The sequence below is a fragment of the Propithecus coquereli genome, unplaced genomic scaffold (assembly GCF_000956105.1).
Source record: "Propithecus coquereli isolate 6110/MARCELLA unplaced genomic scaffold, Pcoq_1.0 Scaffold95, whole genome shotgun sequence".
Lineage (NCBI taxonomy): Eukaryota > Metazoa > Chordata > Mammalia > Primates > Indriidae > Propithecus > Propithecus coquereli.
The window spans coordinates 2,978,931-2,999,715 of NW_012155840.1; the positions used below are offsets into that span (position 1 = coordinate 2,978,931).

Sequence of the window (20,785 nt, forward strand, 5' to 3'; positions counted from 1 at the left end):
CTACATATATTTTTAGCTGTCCAATTACTTTCTTTCCATTTTTTGGTAGAGACGGGGTCTCGCTCTTGCTCAGGCTGGTCTCGAACTCCTGAGCTCAGAACGATCCGCCCGCCTCGGCCTCCCAGAGTGCTAGGATTACAGGCGTGAGCCACCGCGCCCGGCCTTCTCTCTCTTTTTTAAAGCTATCCCTCTTCAAAGTCATTGAGGGCTTTCTTCTTTCTACCCACCTTATTTTTGGTCTCTGTCTATCATATTAGAAACTTCCTAAACTTTTGTTGATCCTCGGTTGTCTGCTCATATTTAAAAGTAGGGGCCTAATTATCCAAAGCGAGGCACCACAAGATTGGAGGAATAATGGGCTCTACTTGTACTTGCCATCAAATTGGTACTAACTGATAAACACTAGGGTGATCACATAGCAGTAATACTCTCCAGGAATTAGGGGGATGGGGGGGTAAACCCGCAACTATAGGACACGGGGAGCATTGTAGGGGGGAAGGGCATGCCTTTAACCCTCGCTTGGGTGAGGCAAAGACATAAAGTGTAACCATAATGTTTGTACCCTCATAATACCCTGAAATAAAAAAAAAAATTATACAAAACAAACAAACAAACAAAAAAAATAAAAGTAGAGGCCTAACCTAAAAAGATGATCGGAAGCTTAGTGTGTGAGGCTCTCTGTTTGTGGCATTCTCTCTAGGGTGATCTGGTTAAGTTGTTTTGCTGGAGAACTCCTGGCGTCAGCATCTTTAGGTCTTTTTCACCAGGCTGGTTAGATTCTCTAGGGAAGACTAGATTCTCTAGGGAAGACACAGTCTTGCTTGGCTACCATCCTTCTGGCAGACAAGTAGTGTTAAAAGACTAGGGCTGTCATTCATTATATTACTTTTTATTCAGGCCTCTTGTTTTTAGTATGAAGACCTTAACCCATTTAACTCTAATGTCTTCCAATCCAGAGATCCTCCAGGGAATAAACCCCTAGTGTTCTGCTGAACTGGGAAGAGATAGGTACCCAGTTATGTAGAGTAGGGGGTTGGGAATCTGAAGATCTAATTATTTTTTTTGGTAAACTTTCAACCAGATCTCCTGTTTTCTGCTCTACTTTTACCTCCATTTTCAAAGGTGTTGCCAATTACTGAATTTTTTGGGGCTCTGGTGTAAATCAGGTTGATTTACTCACTACTGGTTCTGAATTCAGCTTTCTTAAGTATATCAGCTACCACTTGTCCACTTGCTTTCCAACTTCCAATGTTTTATTGCTATTATCTCATCTTCTGTGCTCTTTCTCTTTGTGAGTTTATACCTCTATTCTGTTTGCTGTTATTTTAATTTTTTTTGGCGGGTGGAAGAGGGGAAGAGTAGAGTGCTTTAGTCTGCCTTTTTTTTTTCTTTTGGGGATGGGGTCTTGCTATGTTGCTTAGGCTGGAGTGCAGTGGCTATTCACAGGCATGATCATGGCGCTCTGTAGCCTCCAACTACTGGGCTCAAATGATCCTCCTGCCTCAGCCTTCTGAGTAGCTGGGACTATAGGTGTGTACCACCACACCCAGCTGTAATCTGCCATTTTAAACCAAGAATCTGTATTTTTTATTTATACTTTCTCTTTTTATAATATGTATTACATTTGCAGTAAGTAAAATATATTATTTAAAAAGAAGAAAAGAAAGAATTAGGTCTCTTCCTAAATTACCCAGCTTGTGATGTGATCAGTTTAAGTACCAATCTTGAACAATGTAGTAGTGTCTTAGTGGACAGTGGTTTGTTATTAGTTATATATCACTTTGCATTTCTACCTAACTTTTTTATTATGATGTTATTTTATAGGTTGAAGAACGCCTCATCGGATGTAAAACAAATGCTGAAAAATGAAACAGACTTGGATATTACTTCTGATCTCAGAAAGAAACTCCATCGGGCTAAGAAAGAAAAATTAGAAATAACAACTAAGCACAATGCTGAGGTAGAATTTATTTTCCTCTCAAATAATGTTAAAAGTTGAGTTTGATTTTTTTTAGATTTATTTCATATTACAAACTCCATGTTTCACCTTTATCACTATACCATTTTTACTTTTAAAAAGGAAATTATAATAAATACAACATGATTTTTTATACAGTGTAATTGTATAAGAGTATTAAAGTAGAACTTTAATGAATTTTATTTATTTGTATGTTATCTTAGATTTATTTTAATTAATAGGTTCAACTTGATCAAAAATATTAATTGATGAACTTACTTGACGACTAAAGGATTTGTAAGTTAGACACTTTAGAAATCATAATGTTGGTTCCTTTATGGTCTCAATCATGAAACAATCTCTTAAATAGATTTAAGTATGGAATTTTTAATCATAGTGCAAATCATAAATTTTCTTAGTTTCTTTTTCTTTTATTATGTCCTTATATCTTTTATTAGTATATGTATATGTCAATATATTTCATATGTATATGTATATATTCCAAGGACAATTTTCTTTCCTTTCTAAGATAATTCATGAATTATATGTTTATGTCTCTTCTGTCTATTGTGTTCTTTTTCCTTTTTTCTCTATTTAAATCTTATTCATTCTTAAAGCTCAGGTTAGGCAGCCTGGTATAGTGGGAAGAATATCAAATATACAAAGCTCAACTCATTCCTGGCCCTTCCATTTACAAGATATATGATCTTGGGCTAGTTATTATATTTATCATGTACATCATTGGTTTTTCATTGTGAAATGCTGGTCCTAAAGGATTATTGTGATAATTAAGTGAAACAAAGTTTGTAAAGTGTGTGTGGTGTAATTTGTTGACGGTTGGTGTCCCTTTTTTGCTCAGTTCTGAAGCTCTCCTGTTGGGAAACCTTGTAAAGTCTAAGTGAAACCAATTACTCCTTTCTTTGTTCTTCCACAACACACTGCGCTTACAGATATTTAGAACTAAAACATTTACTTCATGCCACTGTTTTTGAGTGTACAATTCAGTGTCATTAGTTACATTCATAGTGTTGTGTAACCATCAGCAATATCTATTTCCAAAATATTTTATCACCCCAAACAGAAACTGTGTACCCATTAAATAATAACTCCAAATCCTTTTCTTCCCCAGCCCCTAGTAACCTCTACTAGGGGTTATGAATTTGTGCGCTCTAGATAGATAGCTTGTATAAGTGGAACCATACAATATTTGTCTCTTGTTGGTCTGGCTTATTTCACTTAGCATAGTGTTTTTAAGGTTCATCCATGATGTAGCATGTATTAAAATGGATCATTTTGTTTCACCTGGTAGAAGTATTTATCCTTTGGAAATTAAGATTTCTTTTAAAAAATCAGAGCCCAAGTTGTAAAGATTGGGAGGGAAAACTCAGTGAGTGGGTTAGGTGATGATAAGGTTACCAGAGTCTAATATAAAAGAGGAAGGCCATTCCCACTTCCGTCTTTTATTTGCTGGGTATGTGGTTGGGAGAAATAGTATCATATAGTAGCCTCCAGTTCAAAGCTTCCATCTTTCGCATTTGGAGAGGCTTGGGAAAAGATTTATAGTATATACTTGTGGCAGTGCTGCCTCAACGGGCTTCATTCAAGGGGTCTGGGAACTGGTGGAAAGGTTTATATTTTGTTCATATTTTGGTAGCTCAAGTTGGAGTTCTGCTCACTAAGAGTTTTTTGGTCTAGATCAAATGATACTTAAGAACTGCTTCTTCAGTACGGTAGCCATTAGCCTCATGTCTTTTGAGTACTTGAAATGTGGCTAGTCTGGATTAAGATGTGTGTAAATGTAAAATACATACTGGATTTCAAAGACAGTACACAAAAAAGAATAAAATATTTTACTAATAATATTTTATTGATCACATATTAAAATGATGGTAACCTTGGATATATTGGGTTAAATAAAATACATTATTAAAATTAATTTTGCATTTTTAAAATGTCGCTATTAGAAAATTTTAAATTTAAAATTACACATAAGAGGCCGGGCATGGTGGCTCACGCCTGTAATCCTAGCACTCTGGGAGGCCGAGGCGGGCGGATTGTTTGAGCTCAGGAGTTAGAAACCAGCCTGAGCAAGAGCGAGACCCTGTCTCTACTAAAAATAGAAAGAAATTAATTGGACAACTAAAAATATATAGAAAAAATTAGCCAGGCCTGGTGGCGCATGCCTGTAGTCCCAGCTACTGGGGAGGCTGAGGCAGGAGGATTGCTTGAGCCCAGGAGTTTGAGGTTGCTGTGAGCTAGGCTGATGCCATGGCACTCTAGCCCGGGCAACACAGTGAGACTCTGTCTCAAAAAAAAAAAAAAAAAAAAAATTACACATAAGACTTGCATTATATTTCTATTGGATAACATTGCTTTAGAAGGCCTTCTAGGTACACTATGATTAATTAGATACTAACACAAATACTTAGAGATCAAATGCTATGATTACTACTGTACTTCTGCTGCCCATTGCAATAACTTTGTTCACCTTGTTTCTAATGATTAATTGCTACCATTTGACCTTTACCACTCTGAAATTTCATTATTGCCATTGAAACTGGGGAGTCTGTTTCAATGATGATATATCCCACCATTATCTCCACCATCCACTATTATCTCTGGCATCTATAGAGGTAAGCTACTAGAGAGCTTTCTAAGGATGGTTGTGCTTCCCACTCTGGTGTATTTTACAATGTTATAATTTTAATTGGCATCCGTTGTGCTCTTAAAGAGGATGTAGTCAGGGAAAGGGGAGGTTTGGTTTTGCTCAGAATAGAGCCACTCCCATGTCCTTAAGTCTCTATATTATGTCCGGAAAGTCCTGGCATTTTGACCTTATTAAATGATGGTAGGCCAATGTTGAATTCAGTTTGTAGTCACCCACTGAAACAAACTGTTAGAGTTAGCTTATTAAATCCACATCAATCCTGTACATGTTCTCCAGGTTCCTGTAAATACACGATTAGCCAGATCTTTCAATTACTTTGTTATATGAGCTATTTTCTTCTGGAGCAGACTCTGCACTTCTCCTCTTGTAGCATACCGAGATCTGAGTCAATCTATGGTAACAGAGTGGTAGAGGTGGGTCTTGTAAATTCTCTTGCACGGCAGCTGCTTCAGGTGTGGTCATTACTAAATCTTTAAGCATGGGAAGACAGTTTACCTCAGGGAGGAGAGGTTGCTTTTGTTGGTAAGTGATCTTCAGGGGGATTTGGGAGTTCACAGTTTTTCGGTTTGTCTAATTCCAAAAGCCCTCATCCCCTGTCCTTACTTCCTACTTAATGCCCAAATGATTCATCTTAACAGTAGAAACTTGGTGAGATTTTCCATTCTTTTAATTCTGCATTCCCCGTAATTAGATTTTTAGCCTGGTCCTTAGCCTTATTTGCCCTGGGTCTTTAAGAAATAAGCAATTCTCTTATAGTCACCACAAAAACTCTGTTTTTCTGACTGTCTTGAGTTGAGATTCTAAAGCCCTGAGATTATCATTTTGTTTTTGTAAATTCTCTAGTATACAGAGATTTAGTCTTCCTACCCCTGAGGCCTTATAGTAAATACTACTGCCATAGTGGTCAAATGCATTAACTACTTCATTTTCCAAAGAATTGTCCTCAACTGGCACTTTATCCTAAACAACTACACATTATAATTTAAATAATTGTGATCCCACTGTATGCTGTAGATCACTAGTATCCCATTTCTACCTGCAAGGAAGTCTTTGCTGTGTTCAGGCTCAAATAGGTTAGTCACCCAATGTCAGAAACCCATCTTGAGACCATTTCTGATACCAAGAACGATATTACTGGTTGCCCAGTCAGGAAAATAGAAACCCCTCTAGGTCTTTCAACAAGGGACATTAATAGGGGATATTGGTTACATAGGTACTAGAAGAGCTGAAAAGACAAATAGGGGATGTTAAGGCAGCCCAGATAGTAGCAACATTAGGAAGCAACTTCCACTCCTAAGGTCAATAGAAGTTAGAACTATTTGGAGAGAGCAGTCTGTGGAGGGAGAGACTATCCAGAAGGATTTGCAGCCACAGAGAAGACAGAGATAACTGCAGGAGGTAGATGTAGAGGGAGAAATACCTTGGCTTCTTCACTTCCCCTGCCCTCAAGTACTCCACAAGTGCCTCTCATTGACCAAACAAACCTGTTGAAAAGCCAGTTGGGAAATGGAGTTCCTACAATTCAGAGCAAAGCTGGAGAAGGGAAGGGAGGGGATCTGAGCGCAAATAGGTAAACGGCACAACGGAGAATGCCCAAATGTTAACAGCTTTATTCTTATGAGGGGAGAGAGCATGGGCAGGGGGGGAGGATGATGCTGAAACCAACATTGGCGTTACCTTGTAATTAAGGTGGTTCTGTGATTTTTTTCTTTAACTCTTAGCAGATATTTGTAAATTCTTATAAGTTTATTGAAGATAGGCACTTTTCAAAATTTTTAATCGGAAATTGTGATTTTATTATTTTTATGTGTATGAGAGTGTAGCTTCTGCCACACTGTGCATATTAACAGCTACTTATGGTAATTTCTGCTGTTGCCCTTCAGAAATCCTTTCGTCTTTTCTCTGTTTGATTAGACCATTTATTTCTAGCCCGGTGCAGTAGCACAATCCTTTCCTAATGTGATACCTTTCTAGAATTCTCTCTTTTCCCCCATCTGTCTCTCTCCTCCCAGCACTAAATAATTTTGCTTTCCTTCAAACTGTCATAGCATTTTATTTTTACCTCTTTTATAAAACTTAGCCCATATGCCTTTCTATAATATTTAATTCTCTTGAGATAAGGGGCTTTAAAATTTTTTTTTGTATTTTTCATTGTATTTAACAGGCAGCAAGTGTTTAATATTATTTAATGAATCATTGATTAGATCATATAATTTTAGAGTGGGAAAGGGCCTTATAAATCATCTAATTCTAACTCTCTGACCTATCTTCTGTCATGCAACTTCATGGAGAGTCATCAATTAGATATTAGTTCATTTAAATCTCTGTAAAATTGGCACTTTTATTACTTTATGCTCTATCAGTGATTTCACAATCAACAGAAATACCATAGACAATATTTATCAAACTATACTTTGATGTAGTTTGATGCTTCTTTTTTTTTTTTTGAGACAGAGTCTGGCTTTGTTTCCTGGGCTGGAGTGCCGTGGCGTCAGCCTAGCTCACAGCAACCTCAAACTCCTGGGCCCAAGCAATCCTCCTGCCTCAGCCTCCCGAGTAGCTGGGACTACAGGCATGCGCCACCATGCCCAGCTAATTTTTTCCATATATATATATTTTTAGTTGTCCAGATCATTTCTTTCTATTTTTTAGTAGAGACGGGGTCTCGCTCTTGTTCAGGCTGGTCTCGAACACCTGACCTTGAGTGATCTACCTGCCTCAGCCTCCCAGAGTGCTAGGATTACAGGCGTGAGCCACTGCGCCCGGCCAAGTTTGCTTCTTGATTTCATTTAGGGAATAGAAGGAGGAGAGGAAAGAGTGAATTTTTAAGTGCTTACTATGTGTCATACTTTCTTTTCTGTTTTTTGCTATGACTATTTCTGATTAAAACTATTTCTCTTTATTTTCTATAAAAAGTTCTTATAAGAATTTTTTTGTTTTTATTTTTTTCTCTAGTGGATTCTCTAAAATAAGAAACTTAATGAGTGTCATTTGGTGAATAAGGTAGTGCTTCTTTTCCAGTGTTTCAGAAAATATAAATTTATAAATTCTTGCCTTGTAAATATTATGGAAACAAGTTTCTCTAAGAAATTTAAATTTTTGAGTACATGGTATCATAATCCTGGAGACATGTTGATATCAGAAATCTGTTTTTAGCTGGCAAGCTATGAAAGCCAGATTGCCAAGCTACGGTCCGAGGTTGAAAAAGGGGAAGCATTACGACAGAGTCTGGAATATGACTTGGCTGTTGCTAGAAAGGAAGCTGGTCTTGGAAGAAGGGCTGCTGAAGAAAGATTAGCTGAAGCACATAGGATCCAAGAAAAACTCTGTGGTAAGACTATTTCTGTTTCTTCCCACGTTTAGGGTTGTGACCTCATTGTATATCATTGCTCACTGTTGTGTATGCATTCCATATAGGGTCAGAGGTAGAGTTTTGCTTCATTGACTGGCCTCTGATGGACAGACTTTGCTGGGTGTATGTAAAGTCTTCTGGCACTTATGTAAACATTTATCTACTTCAGACTAATTTTTTTATGTAGTGCATGTATGGAAAAAGGGGTTCAAAATTCTGTCAGTCACTTTTTTAGAGCACTTTTTCCATGAATAATCAACGGAATCACAAAGGATTTTTTTATTTGTTTGAAACATATATTCTAGGCCCCCTATCACCTGTAATCTGAATCATAATCTCTAGCTTGAGAATCTGTATGTTCAAGAAGCAGTGCCGCTTTTGTTGATTTTGCTAGCTTTAGAAACGACCGGTTTAGAGTGTAGTGTCTGGAAAAGAAAAAGGAACTGGATTTAATCCTCAAAAACTATCTGTTATACAGTCCTTGGACTTAAGTAAAACCTTTTTATTTAAAGTATATAAATAAATGTGCCTAAATAACTGTATAACTCATAAGAAGCACCCAGATCATGGAATAGAAAATTACCAAAAGCCCTTCCACATGGATAACTGCTATGCTGGTTTTTAATAGCATGGATTAATTTTGCCTCTCTTTTGTACTTTATATGAATGGAATCATATGGTATGTATTCTTTTGTATCTGGCTTCTTTCCTTCAACATCATGTTTGTCAGATTCATCCATACTGTATGACCTTTGTATTGATGTTTAGTATTATATTGTGTAAATATACCACACTTATATTTATCCATTTTACTAATGCTGGGCATTTGGGTAGTATCCAGTTTTTGGTTATTAAGAATAATGTTGCTGTGAACATTCTTGTACACAGCAGTTTTCAATTAACAGAACACTGAACATGAATTCAGAAAATTTAGATTTAGTTACTGGTTCTGATACTTACTGACTGATATTTGAACCTAGGTTGTTTTGAGGATGAAATGAGAAAATGAAAGTGCTTTGTTAACTGCTTGCGGCTAAACAAATGTTGTTATAATTATTATAACGGTTAAGATAAGTATATAACGGTTAAGTTTTGGCCAGCTGTCTTGCATTGATATTGGTCAGAAGTATTTTTGATTATGTAGGGGAGAAAAAGTAATATCTCTTCCTCACCCATTGCAAGGTTTACAGCTGATATCCCTATCACAAAACGTAGATTAACAAGAGAAAAGCATAACAAGTTTATTTAACAAAGTTTTACGTGACATGGGAGCATTTAGAAATGAAGACGCAGAGACCCAGGGAAAACTCTATTTTTATGCTAAGTTTGATGGAAGAAGTAGAATAGTTGTGGAGAAACATGGCTGGGAAAAAAGGGTATGATCTAATGGTAATAAAACTGAAGGGGGAGCCCAGCAAGTCCTGTTTGTTTAGTAGCATTCCTTTTTTCCAGGTACAGGACTGGATATCTGTCACATGAGGGTCTTATGACCTACTTTCAGGAGAGGTAGATCAGAGTGCCCTTTCTAGGTTTTATGTCTTGCTTTGGGGAAGATGGAGGGGTGATGTCAGAAAGAACTTGCTTCTGAGGTCCTCCTGGTCTCCTTCACCTCAAAAATACTCAATATACCAAGGCATTGTACTTTGGGGTATCATGTTCTGAGCCCCCAAAATTACCTCTGATATATAATAACTACATTGCTAACTAGAATTTAGGAATATAAGAATTAGAAGGCACTAAATATAAAAGTTAATGAGTTTCATTTAACTATGAGGAGACGTAAGTCCAGGGAAGATGGGAAGTTACTTACCCAAAGTCAAACAATTTCAACAGACACTTTATAAAGTAAGATAGAGGAATGGCCATCAATTACATGAAAAATGCTTAACCTCACTTATCATCAGGGAAATGCAAATTAAAACCACAGGGCTATCACTACACACCTATCATATGTTGAAAAGACTGTCAATACCAAATGTTGTTAAGGATATAGAGCAACTGGAAGTCTTATACTTTGTTAGTGGGAGTGTAAAATGGTATAATCACTTTGGAAAAAAGCCAGGTAATTTCTTTTAAAATAAATATGCATTTCTCCTACGGCCCAGAAGTTTTATCTTTAGTGCTTCCCCATGAGAAAGAAAAACATTTGTTCACAAAAGACTTATATAAGAATTTTATAGCAGCTCCATTCACGGTAGCCCCAAATTGGGAAAAAACCCCACAAAACAATGTTCATTGACAAGAGAATGAAGAAACAATTTGTGTTATATTCATACAATGAAATACTACTCAGCAATAAACAGGAACCAACTACTAATACATGCAATAATATAAATGAATCTCAAAAACATTATTCTGAGTGAAACTTTACACACGAGGACATCCTTTATGGTTCCATTTATATAAAGTTCTAGGATAGGAAAACCTAATTGTTGGTGAAAAAATTCTGAACTGTGGTTGTCTCTGGGGTGGGTTGGCAGTGGGATTGTGACTGGGAAAGGGTATGAGGGAACTTTTTGGGTTGAAGGAAATGTCCTGTATTTTGATAGACATTTGGGTTACAGGAGAGCATGCATTTGTAAAATGTCTGAATGGTCTGCTGAAGATTTGTGCATTTCACTACGTGTAAATATAAAAAACCATATTGAATTCCAGTTAATGATATACATGGTGAGTTATTTAGGATGATATGATGTTTGAAACTCACTTTGAAATACATAAACAAGTATGATGGAGTGATAGATGGATAAATGAATGGATGGATGTATGTATGGATGTCTGATAAAGCAAATATAGCAAACTGTTAACAATTGTAGAGTTTAGGTTGTGGATATTGGGTGTTCACTGTACAATACTTTCACCTTTTTGTATTTTTGAAAATTTTTGTAACAAAATGTTGAGGCTAGCATAAAAACCCTATCAGAGTAATGCTATCTTTGAAATGAAAATCTCATAACAACTGAGAGAATAGGAGATGTGACAAGAGAGAAAATTTTGGAAACTGGAAAGCAAATGGATGAAGAATAACTGATTTAGCAGACTTGAGACATCAGAATCCTAAACTAGGACTGGAGAAAGCTGGCAGACAAATTGTTAAATAGTCAAAAGGCTCATGAACTGGAAACACCAGATACCTTTGGAATTAGGAATGGGGGTAGCAGCAGTAGGGGGTAAAATGATGAGGTTAGATGAAAGCTGTTTGAGAGGCAAATGGGTCCTTAGATCTTCTTCCTAAGAGCATGCTACTCTGGGGTTGCTAACACTTCATAGTGGAAGTCAGGATATTTAATCTCTGGAGATGATGAAATAGAGGGTCTTTTGACTGTCAAAAACAGGAGGATAGGGGCCGGGCGCGGTGGCTCACGCCTGTAATCCTAGCTCTCTGGGAGGCCGAGGCGGGCGGCTTGTTTGAGCTCAGGAGTTTGAAACCAGCCTGAGCAAGAGCGAGACCCTGTCTCTACTAAAATTAGAAAGAAATTAATTGGACAACTAAAAAATGTATAGAAAAAATTAGCCGAGCATGGTGGCGCATGCCTGTAGTCCCAGCTACTCGGAGGCTGAGGCAGAAGGATTGCTTGAGCCCAGGAGTTTGAGGTTGCTGTGAGCTAGGATGATGCCACGGCACTCTAGCCCGGGCAACACAGTGAGACTCTGTCTCAAAAAAAAAACAAAAAAACAACAACAAAAAAAAAAAACGAAAAAAAAACAGGAGGATAGCATACTTAATGCTGAATATTGAGAAGCCATTTCTTCCAGTTTTTTTTTTAACTGACTTCCCAAAAAGCTAATACCCAGATTTCTACACTCCATGTGGGAACTTGGAGGACTCTTCCGTAGGTCACCTGACCAACAGAGAGGACAAACCTAATGATACTGATGTTGGAGGTTTCCCAATAAATGACCCAGCCAGATCCTCCTTCAGTAAAGTTGTCAACCTCCACACTCGAGCTCAGAATTAGCTGTTGGGTATATTGCTGTATAAACTGTATTACACTTATAGTTCCTCACTTTTGATTGAGAGTAGACAACCAAGAATTACCAAATATTTGAGGAAGGCCTCTAAAATTGAAAGGAAAAAAATCATCTTTGAAGAAACAGAAACTCTGCAGGAAGAAGAAAATTTAACAAACAAGTAGCATTAATTTCCTTAGAGCTTACAGAGAATATATTTCATCCATGAGGCAAGAACCTGATGTAAAAGAAGAAAGCTCTTAGAAATTAAAAATATGGAAGCAGAAATGAAAAATATCAATTGAAGCATTGGAATATGAAGCTGGAACAAATTTCCCAGACATGAGCATATAAAGAGCAGAGGTAGAAAAATAGGAGAGAAGAGACAAGAAAATTTGAAGACCAATATGAATAATAGAGAATAGTGAAAGAAAGAGGTAAGAGACAAAACAGAGAGGGATAAACAAAATGTCAATGAAATTATTCGAGATAATATCTCAGAACTATTAATAAAGTATATGAGTTGCCCAATTGAAAGAGTCCATTGAATATTCACCACTATGGAATAAAACAGACCCATCTGAAGTCATAGCATTATGCAATTTCCAAAAAATAAAGACAAAGCTTTCAAAGAGAAAAGAAAAGAAAAGAAAAGAAAGATAAGCCCAATGCAAAAAAGGATCAGGAATCAAAATGGCCTCAAACTTCTTACCTGCAATACTTGGTGGTAGGTCATGGAACAATGTCTTCTGGAGACAGCAACTGAATGGGAGGGAGACTTTTCATGTATATCTTTTTGTATCTTTTGTACCTTTGAATTTTGAACTTTTTGAGTATATGATCCATTCAAAACACAATATAATTTAGAAATAATACTGCTAAAATATCTGCGATATTTTTGTTTAACAAGTGTGTTTGTACATATTTCCTCATTTTATCTTCACAACAACTTACCTAGGATGCATTTTTATTCCCACCGAGGGTTAGAGAGTCAGAGAGGTTTAATCAGGTGGCAGGTGCTGGAGCCAGACCTGAAAGCCTTTCCTTATTTCTTTTCTAGATGCCAAAACAGAAAGTAGTGGTAGTGTATTGAAAGGTGCTGGTAATATGGTGAGTTGTGCCTAAATTGGGGGAGTAAATAGATACAATTATAAGTTTTGGAGCAGTGGTTCCCAGCCTCAACTTTGTGACAATCTTGTGTGTAAAGTGTCACAGCTTGTTTGTTACCAATAGTCAAATATCAAAATTTGTAATCTATTGAGTCTTTTAAAAAAGTTGCCCTACGTATCACAGTCTTTTAAAAAATTTTTTTTGATTTGTTTTCTTGAATAAGGAAAAGCAGTAGAGTTGCAGCTGGTCTTAGAGATGTACCTAAACTTGGGCATGCCTTCATAAATATGTACACTATTTCAGAGCCAAAATCACCTCTGTCTGAAGGGGAAGATGAAATTGAGAAATTACAGAATAGATTTGTTAAGGGACTGCCAGATTTTCAAGCATTTCCTGGAGTGAAAAGTTTAAATGTTTTGTCCTAAGATCACGCTGTAAATGATATCAACTGCAATGCCTACGTTTTTGGGTTCCTGGTCATTTAACTCATGGTTGTAAATGTACTTATATTTTTAATAGCTCAGAATTCAGAACTTCAAGGAAAGGCAAATGAGATTGAGAAAGCATTTCAGACTTCCCAGCAGAAATGGAAAGAAGAATGCAGAAGATTTGAACATGATTTGGAGGAAAGGGACAATATCATTCAAAATTGCAATCGAGAATATGATTTACTTATGAAAGAAAAAAGCAGATTAGAGAAAACTCTACAGGTAAAATATTTTTTTACAAGGGATGTTTTCTATATATAATGTAATATTCATTGAGATGTGTTGTACATTATTTGAAGTTATCCTTGAGTTTCCTTCCTTCCTTTCTATTCTCTCCCTCTCTTCTTTCCTTTTTAGGAGCATTTTTGCTGGTCTGTTTTGCAATATGCTTTAGGAATATATTAATATGTATACTTTTTTGTGTGTGGAAAACAGTTTGAGATCTCTGATCAAAAAATTTTAAGAAAACAGTAAAACATGTATATGAGTATATTGTGAGAAGGTAAGAACCTATAGCTCTTTTGGTATAGCAGCATGAGAATTTGGAATTTTAGAAATGTGGGCCCTAGATTTTGGTCTGAATATACAATAAATATAGAAAAATATTTGTATGTTTTATGTAAGCTTCAATATCTATGTAGAGCTTGTTCTATATAGACATATGATGTGTAAAATATTTAAACTTTACGAAAATTATTGTGAGCTATCTATTCCCCCATTGTTTTTTCCTTTTTTACTCCCTAAAGTAAAAGTGTAGTTTAAGGTTGAAGTTACCAGAGACTTAGAAGATAGATTTTGAATTGTCTATATTTGCTATTTTTTAAAGTAACAGTTAAAAAATACATGATAAAGCTGGGCATGGCGGCTTCCACCTGTAGTCCCAGCTACTCAGGAGGCTGAGGTGGGAGGATTGCTTGAGCCCGGGAGTTCCAGACTGCAGTGCACTATGGTTTCACCTGTGAGTAGCTACTGTACTCCAGCCTGGGCAATATAATAAGACACTCATCTCTAAAAAATAAATAAAAACACGATAAAAATTCATTTACCACTGGTGTAAATGGCTTTTCTGAAATCTGGAAATGTATTTTTACTAAAAAGTAATTTTATGGAAGCATTTGCTAAATGTAAAAGTTTTGGCACAATGGTTCCAGGACATTTTCAGCAGATCTATCTTTGATTTCCTCCACTTTAATAGTCATTGTTTGTCTCTTTTGTATACTACTGTATTGCTAGACCCTGGAACAGTCCTTGGCATACACAAGGGCTCCATTTGTATTTGAATGGGGGAGGTTTAGGTGGTGGCTGGTACTATAAGTCCTTGGATGGGCCTGTATAAGCTTTCCCATATAAAATATCCTGGAGTTATGGGAAAAGAAGTGTGGAAGCATTCCTTTAACCAATCAGCCTGCACCTCAAGATGTAAAATCTTGATATGCAGATCACTTAGCTACTTAGGAGAACACTGCTTTGATTTTAGGCTATTGGCTTTGAATTGATCTGCAGAGAGACTTTGGGGTAGTTTGGGATTAATTAGGAGTCACTAGGAGCCCTTAGGGGAAAAAAGCCTCAGGGCTCTTCATGATAGCTTTCTGTTAGTGAAAGTTATAAGAGCAATATTTATTATACAGATCCATGCTACCATATATGGGTATGGGAGGCTTGCTTTCTCATATAAACCATAGAAAAATTCTCCTGTGTTAATGGGGACCTATTTTATATCCTATAGGTTACAAAATTGGATTTCTCATGAAACTCACATTTTTTATTTTTAAGATTTAGAACCAAATTAGATCTTATACATACTTAGGAAAACCCAAAAGGAAAAAGCATTTTTCAAATATTATTTGAGAAATGTAGAACTAGAAATTAGTTACGGCCCAAATGCAAAAAAAATTTTTTTTTTTCTTTTCAAATTTTAAAATTTTAGAGTTTCCTTATCCTAATTTGTTGCACAAAATTCTTTCCTTTTCCCTTTTTGGAAATACATTGTTCTGTGTCAGATTTATGTATAAATTACCAGGTATAATCTAAGCACCTTGTTCATAAGTAGAGATTTCCATATTAAATAGAATCTACTTTGTTTATGTCTATCATGTATTGATATTTTGTTCAAGCCTCTGAAGTTAAATTTTTCAGAAAAATTGGGTCAAATATATGCCTATATATACAAGTAGGTATAAAATGTTACTTAAATTGGTAACCATAGCTGCTTATACAGATCTACATTCTGATGATCAAAATTATAATTTTATTAATGATTTTAGCATGAATCATAATGAGTTTTAACAGTTTATAGGTAAGGAGAGCATCTTTGTATACTTAAAATGGGGATGAAGGAAGAAAGATAATTTTTATTGATCTAATAGTAAAGCAAGATTTTATTCGTATAAAGGAAGCGTTGGAAAAACATCAACAGGAGAAGAATGAAATGGAGTCTCATATCAGGGAGACAGCATTGGAGGAGTTTAGATTACAAGCAGAACAATGGGAAGCAGAAAGAAGAGAGTTACAATTTATAGTACAGGTATTTAAAAAATCATAATTCGGTTCCTTAAATATGTCTTTCTAACGCTATGATTTCAAAATTGCGTTAGTGGGATAATTGAGTAGCTCACCCAAGGGGAAACTATTTCTATTCTTTGATCTCTGAAAGGCTGTGTTTCATTTGTAGTTACATGACAATACAGCAACTGTTACCAATAGATACCATTAGTGTTAGAGTTGGGTGACTTCCCTTGCATACCTTATGTGATTTTTTTCAGAAGGACATATGTGTATATTTGATATTTTATTTTTCCAATTTAAAATGTGAGACTAACAGTTGTCCTTAATAGGATAAAGAAATAGAATAATAGGATTTTGATTATTAAAGGATCCTTACAAATCATATATCACAGTGATTTTTGCTACATTTGATCTTAGCCAAAAGGCGGAGAAGCAATTGCAGTGATTTTCGAACTCTTTTTAAGAAGTGCAAATTCTTAATTATCCTCTATTCCTTCACCCCCTCCAACACACCGAATTCCCAAGGCTTCTAATAGTCTAGTTTGAAAATTACTGATTATATCTAATCCCCTTTATAAATGAGCAGATGGAGATTTAGAAGTTACTGACTTACTCAAATTATAGATAGAGTGATTAATGTGGGAAAAGACTACAGGTCTCCAGATTCTCACTCCAGTGTACTCTGCATTTTTTTCAGGAGATTATATGTATTTATTTTGAAGGAGAGGTAGGAGAAACTCAAACTGTTAATTGTATTATTGTGTGTTTTAAAGGAAATTTGTGAACAGATAATCCCCTTTAAGGAAAAAACTCACTAACCAACTAAAAATTTCAAGTAAATTTCCATTGCTTCTTTCGTTATTTAGTTTGTGATAATACAGTTTGTCTTGTGTATTTTTTTAATGCAAAATGACAAATTGAAATAGCCTTTATATAGGTGTCAAAGATATGCATTCTTCACAAGAATGAAAAATATCCACTTAAAATACATTTTGAGGTAACTTTGTGTCAGAAACAACTTTGCAAGACAGAAGCTGGCCCCAAGTATGCAGAGACTAGGAGCCACCTTATTTCTTTAAGAGTCAAAGCTGGCAGTGAACAGTGGAAATGTTGAATTTGTTGTATATGTAAGTTCTTAGAATAACAACAAAACCACAGCTTTCCCAAACCTTTGGTCTTTTTACAATATTTTTCTTTCCAGGTACCCCCTCTGTAGACTCTGTTGTATAACCACTCTTCAGACATTTTGTATTCTGAATCTGCTTATAATTCGTGTAGTTAATTTGTTCCTTCATTCATTTATTCATTTTTCCCTAAGTACTTACTGAGTTACTGCTGTCAATACTGAGGATATAAAACTGATTAAGATATCGTTTCTGCCCTGTAAGATCTTTTACCATAGAGAGGCATCTAAAGCGAGAAAATATGATGTAATAAAATTTTGAACAAAATGCTATAGGACCATAAAAGAGAAATTGATTAACTACCTGGGAGACTAAGGAAGTCTTCACAGAGCAGATATTTGAGCTGTTGTTGATAATTATCCTAAAGGCTACCTGGAAACAAACAAACAAGCTTAAATAAATGAAAATAACTCCTTTATTTCTAAACACTCAGAAATCTGTAGTGCTACTGGCCAGAGTCCTAAACTTATAAAATGTGATTCAGAGACCGGTATTTAAATGTGTGAATGGTGTGATTTTGGTCTAGTTACCTGGTCAATACTATGAATCCCAAATGAAACATGTGGTTATGCCAAACTTTATATTATGAAGTACTAAAAGAATTTAAAATTCTGTATCAGTCTTTAATTATGATGTGTGGAGAAGAATGGGGGAATATACTTCCTAGTTACTAGTGACGATATCTTGCTTTGCTGCTTTTGTAAGATAAATTGTATTTTGTAACAGGAATGTTCAGAGCTGTTTGTCAATTTCGTGTCCTTTTTATTAAAATTGCTTAAATTAAAATTCCTTTTTCTTTTATAAAATAACCTTAAAAATTATTACATAACTTTATATTAAAACGGGTCTTTTAAAACAACTTGAGGGATAGGGTAAAATTCTCTATTGGCTGTTGACGGGTTTAGTTTTTCACCCTATAATTAGGTGTTGGTATCATGTAGTGTTCAAATAAGTTGAAAAAAAAAAAAAACCAAAATCCTTCTTAGTATAACCTCATCTTTAACAGACAAAGCTGGTGTAATATTTCTCTCATCTGGGCTTTAGAATTCAGACTCACTATAAAAAGAAAATCTCAATTTTATGCCATGTCCCTGTTCTTTCTCAGGAGTTGGAGTGCTAAATAGAGGCATCCTTCTCTGGGATATTAATGTGCATTCTTACTGAAGTTACCTCAAAAGTTACCTCATTTTAGGATAATGTTTCTCATTTTTTCCAACCCATGCCCTCTTTTGATAAAACATAAAAATTCTATGTCTGTCTTTAGTGTTATCTGGAATTTCAAAAGAAATCAAAGCCAAAGTAATTTTAGAACAAAGTATTTGTGTTGATTTCAAAAATACATATAATTATTTTATTTTGATTTCTATTTAAAGTGTTTATTTAAAAAATAATGTTTCAATTAATTATTTTTTCTTTGTTCCTGCAATTGCATTGTGAACTTTGAAGGTGCTTATTTGCCACAAGCTTTTCTATTGTAGGCAGTATGGGACAGGCAGTGGTAAATCTTTGTTTTTAAACCATTATGCTCTTCTTTTGTCATTTTCCCAGTTCATTTCAGTGTATAATTTTCAGAAGGACTGAAAGCCTTTAGAAGATGAATATATGTTTTTCATATTTATTTCATTTCTAAAATTCTATAGCTCAACCAGAGAATAAAGTTATCCTTTTCTCATTCATTGACTAATTTTGGTGTATGTATCTAGTGATTAAGGCAGGGAGGAGTTTGTGATAGCATGGGAAATATAGATTGAAAATAATACCATGAACTAAAGAAAGAGGAGGAAGAGCAGGGAGACAGCATAGAAAGTTATCAGACCAGGCTTATGCAGTAGTAGGTTGTATAATAAGATAACTTACTGATTAGTGATTGGGGTGCAACATTTCAAAGACTGACCCAGGAAGTACAGTTGTGATCTAGGGACAGTTTGGAAGAAGTTACATAAAAAGGAAGTGTTTAAGAAGTTTGCTTCGAATAAGGGCAGCAAGGAGCACTTCTTTGTAGTTTCCTGGAAAACTGTCTACTGGTGTCCCGTTAGCAAATGGCATAGAAAATGACTCTAGCACTGGTACTGCTTGTTTTTTCCAAACAGGAAATACCCTAATATTTAATTTATAAAATTACTATATTGTGTTCATTGTACAAATGCCACTCATTTAGGGAAATTTAAAAGCAGAAAGTAAAGGTCTTACCCCCACTTTCCCTTCCAATTTCACTCCTCATCTAAGGATATATAAATATATGTTAATGTATTTACATAAATGAAATTATATAAATTGATAATATTTGCATCCTTCTTTTGATGTCCATTCCTTATTCTTTTATTTTGTGCATGGTATTCTGTCATGTGGATGTTCCTAATATACAGTAGTCCCCCCTTATCCTCTGGGAATTTGTTCCAAGACCCCCCAATGGATGCCTGAAACTATAGATAGTACCGAACCCTATATATACTATGCTTTTTCCTATACAAACATACCTATAATGAAGTTTAATTTATAAATTGCACAGAAGAAGAGATTAATAATAGCTAATAATGAAATAGAACCATTATAACAATATACTCTAATGAAAGTTATATGAGCATGGTCTCTCCCTCTTTCTTTCTCAAAATATCTTATTGTACTGTACTCACTTATTTTGGGACTGAGGTTGATTGAGAGTAACTGAAAGGAAAGCGAAACTGTGGAGAAGAGGGGACTATTATATTTCAGCAATCCATTATTGATGGACATTTTATTTCTTTAAAAATTTTTGGCTCTAATTAAAAATGATTGAGCAGTTGGGCAAAGTGATTCTGGTGTGTAAATATAGCTGCTTGTTTTGCAAGCTTATGGACTTATAATTATGATAGGTATTATACAAAATTAGTACCAGTTTATACTTTCCTGCAACAAACACTGTCTTTGATTGTAGAACTCTGCTGGCTGTGGGGATTTAGGGAAGAAGAACTTATTCTAGCTCTTTCAGGAGATAACTATGTACTGGATTAAGGTTGTAGCTAGCTATAGTGATATATTTTATAAGGTAGAAAAGGAATATTTTAGCTCTGATACTTTTCTAACTATACTTGTATAATTCTTCAGAATTGGAAGCATATTTTGGATTCTGAGAAATGTTTATGTGCATACATATAAAGAATCATACTTTTTGGTCTATGTTTCTGGAAGATGTGGAAAGAAAGCAAGTTTATTTTCTAACAGCACAATGTGGTTTCCTGTAATGTTAAATGTCAGTTCAAAAACAAGCCTTATTTTAAAATATTTTAAGTTCAACATCTCCCTCTAGTGGAACAAAGAAGAAACTCCCTCAATTACCAATGTCCTTAATATGATTTTCACAGGTATGCGCGCGCGCGCGCACACACACACACACACACACACACACACACACACACACGCGCCCCTACTTTTCCACTGCAAGGATCCAGGTAGCTTTTGGTTTGATTAGAAAATAAATTCTGGCCGGGCGCGGTGGCTCACGCCTGTAATCCTAGCACTCTGGGAGGCCAAGGCGGTCGGATTGTTTGAGCTCTGGAGTTCGAGACCAGCCTGAGCAAGAGCGAGACCCTG

The 20,785-nt window shown here is 35.6% G+C and overlaps 1 protein-coding gene across 1 annotated transcript in view; it reads left to right on the forward strand.

Annotated features, from left to right (window-relative positions):
• Positions 1-20,785, forward strand: part of CCDC171 (coiled-coil domain containing 171) — a 382,203-nt gene that overhangs the window by 10,639 nt on the left and 350,779 nt on the right. The window contains exons 3-6 of the mRNA XM_012665015.1: positions 1,825-1,960; positions 7,782-7,956; positions 13,558-13,748; positions 15,919-16,050. Coding sequence (XP_012520469.1) covers positions 1,825-1,960; positions 7,782-7,956; positions 13,558-13,748; positions 15,919-16,050 — 634 coding nt within the window. The remainder of the gene's footprint in view (positions 1-1,824; positions 1,961-7,781; positions 7,957-13,557; positions 13,749-15,918; positions 16,051-20,785) is intronic.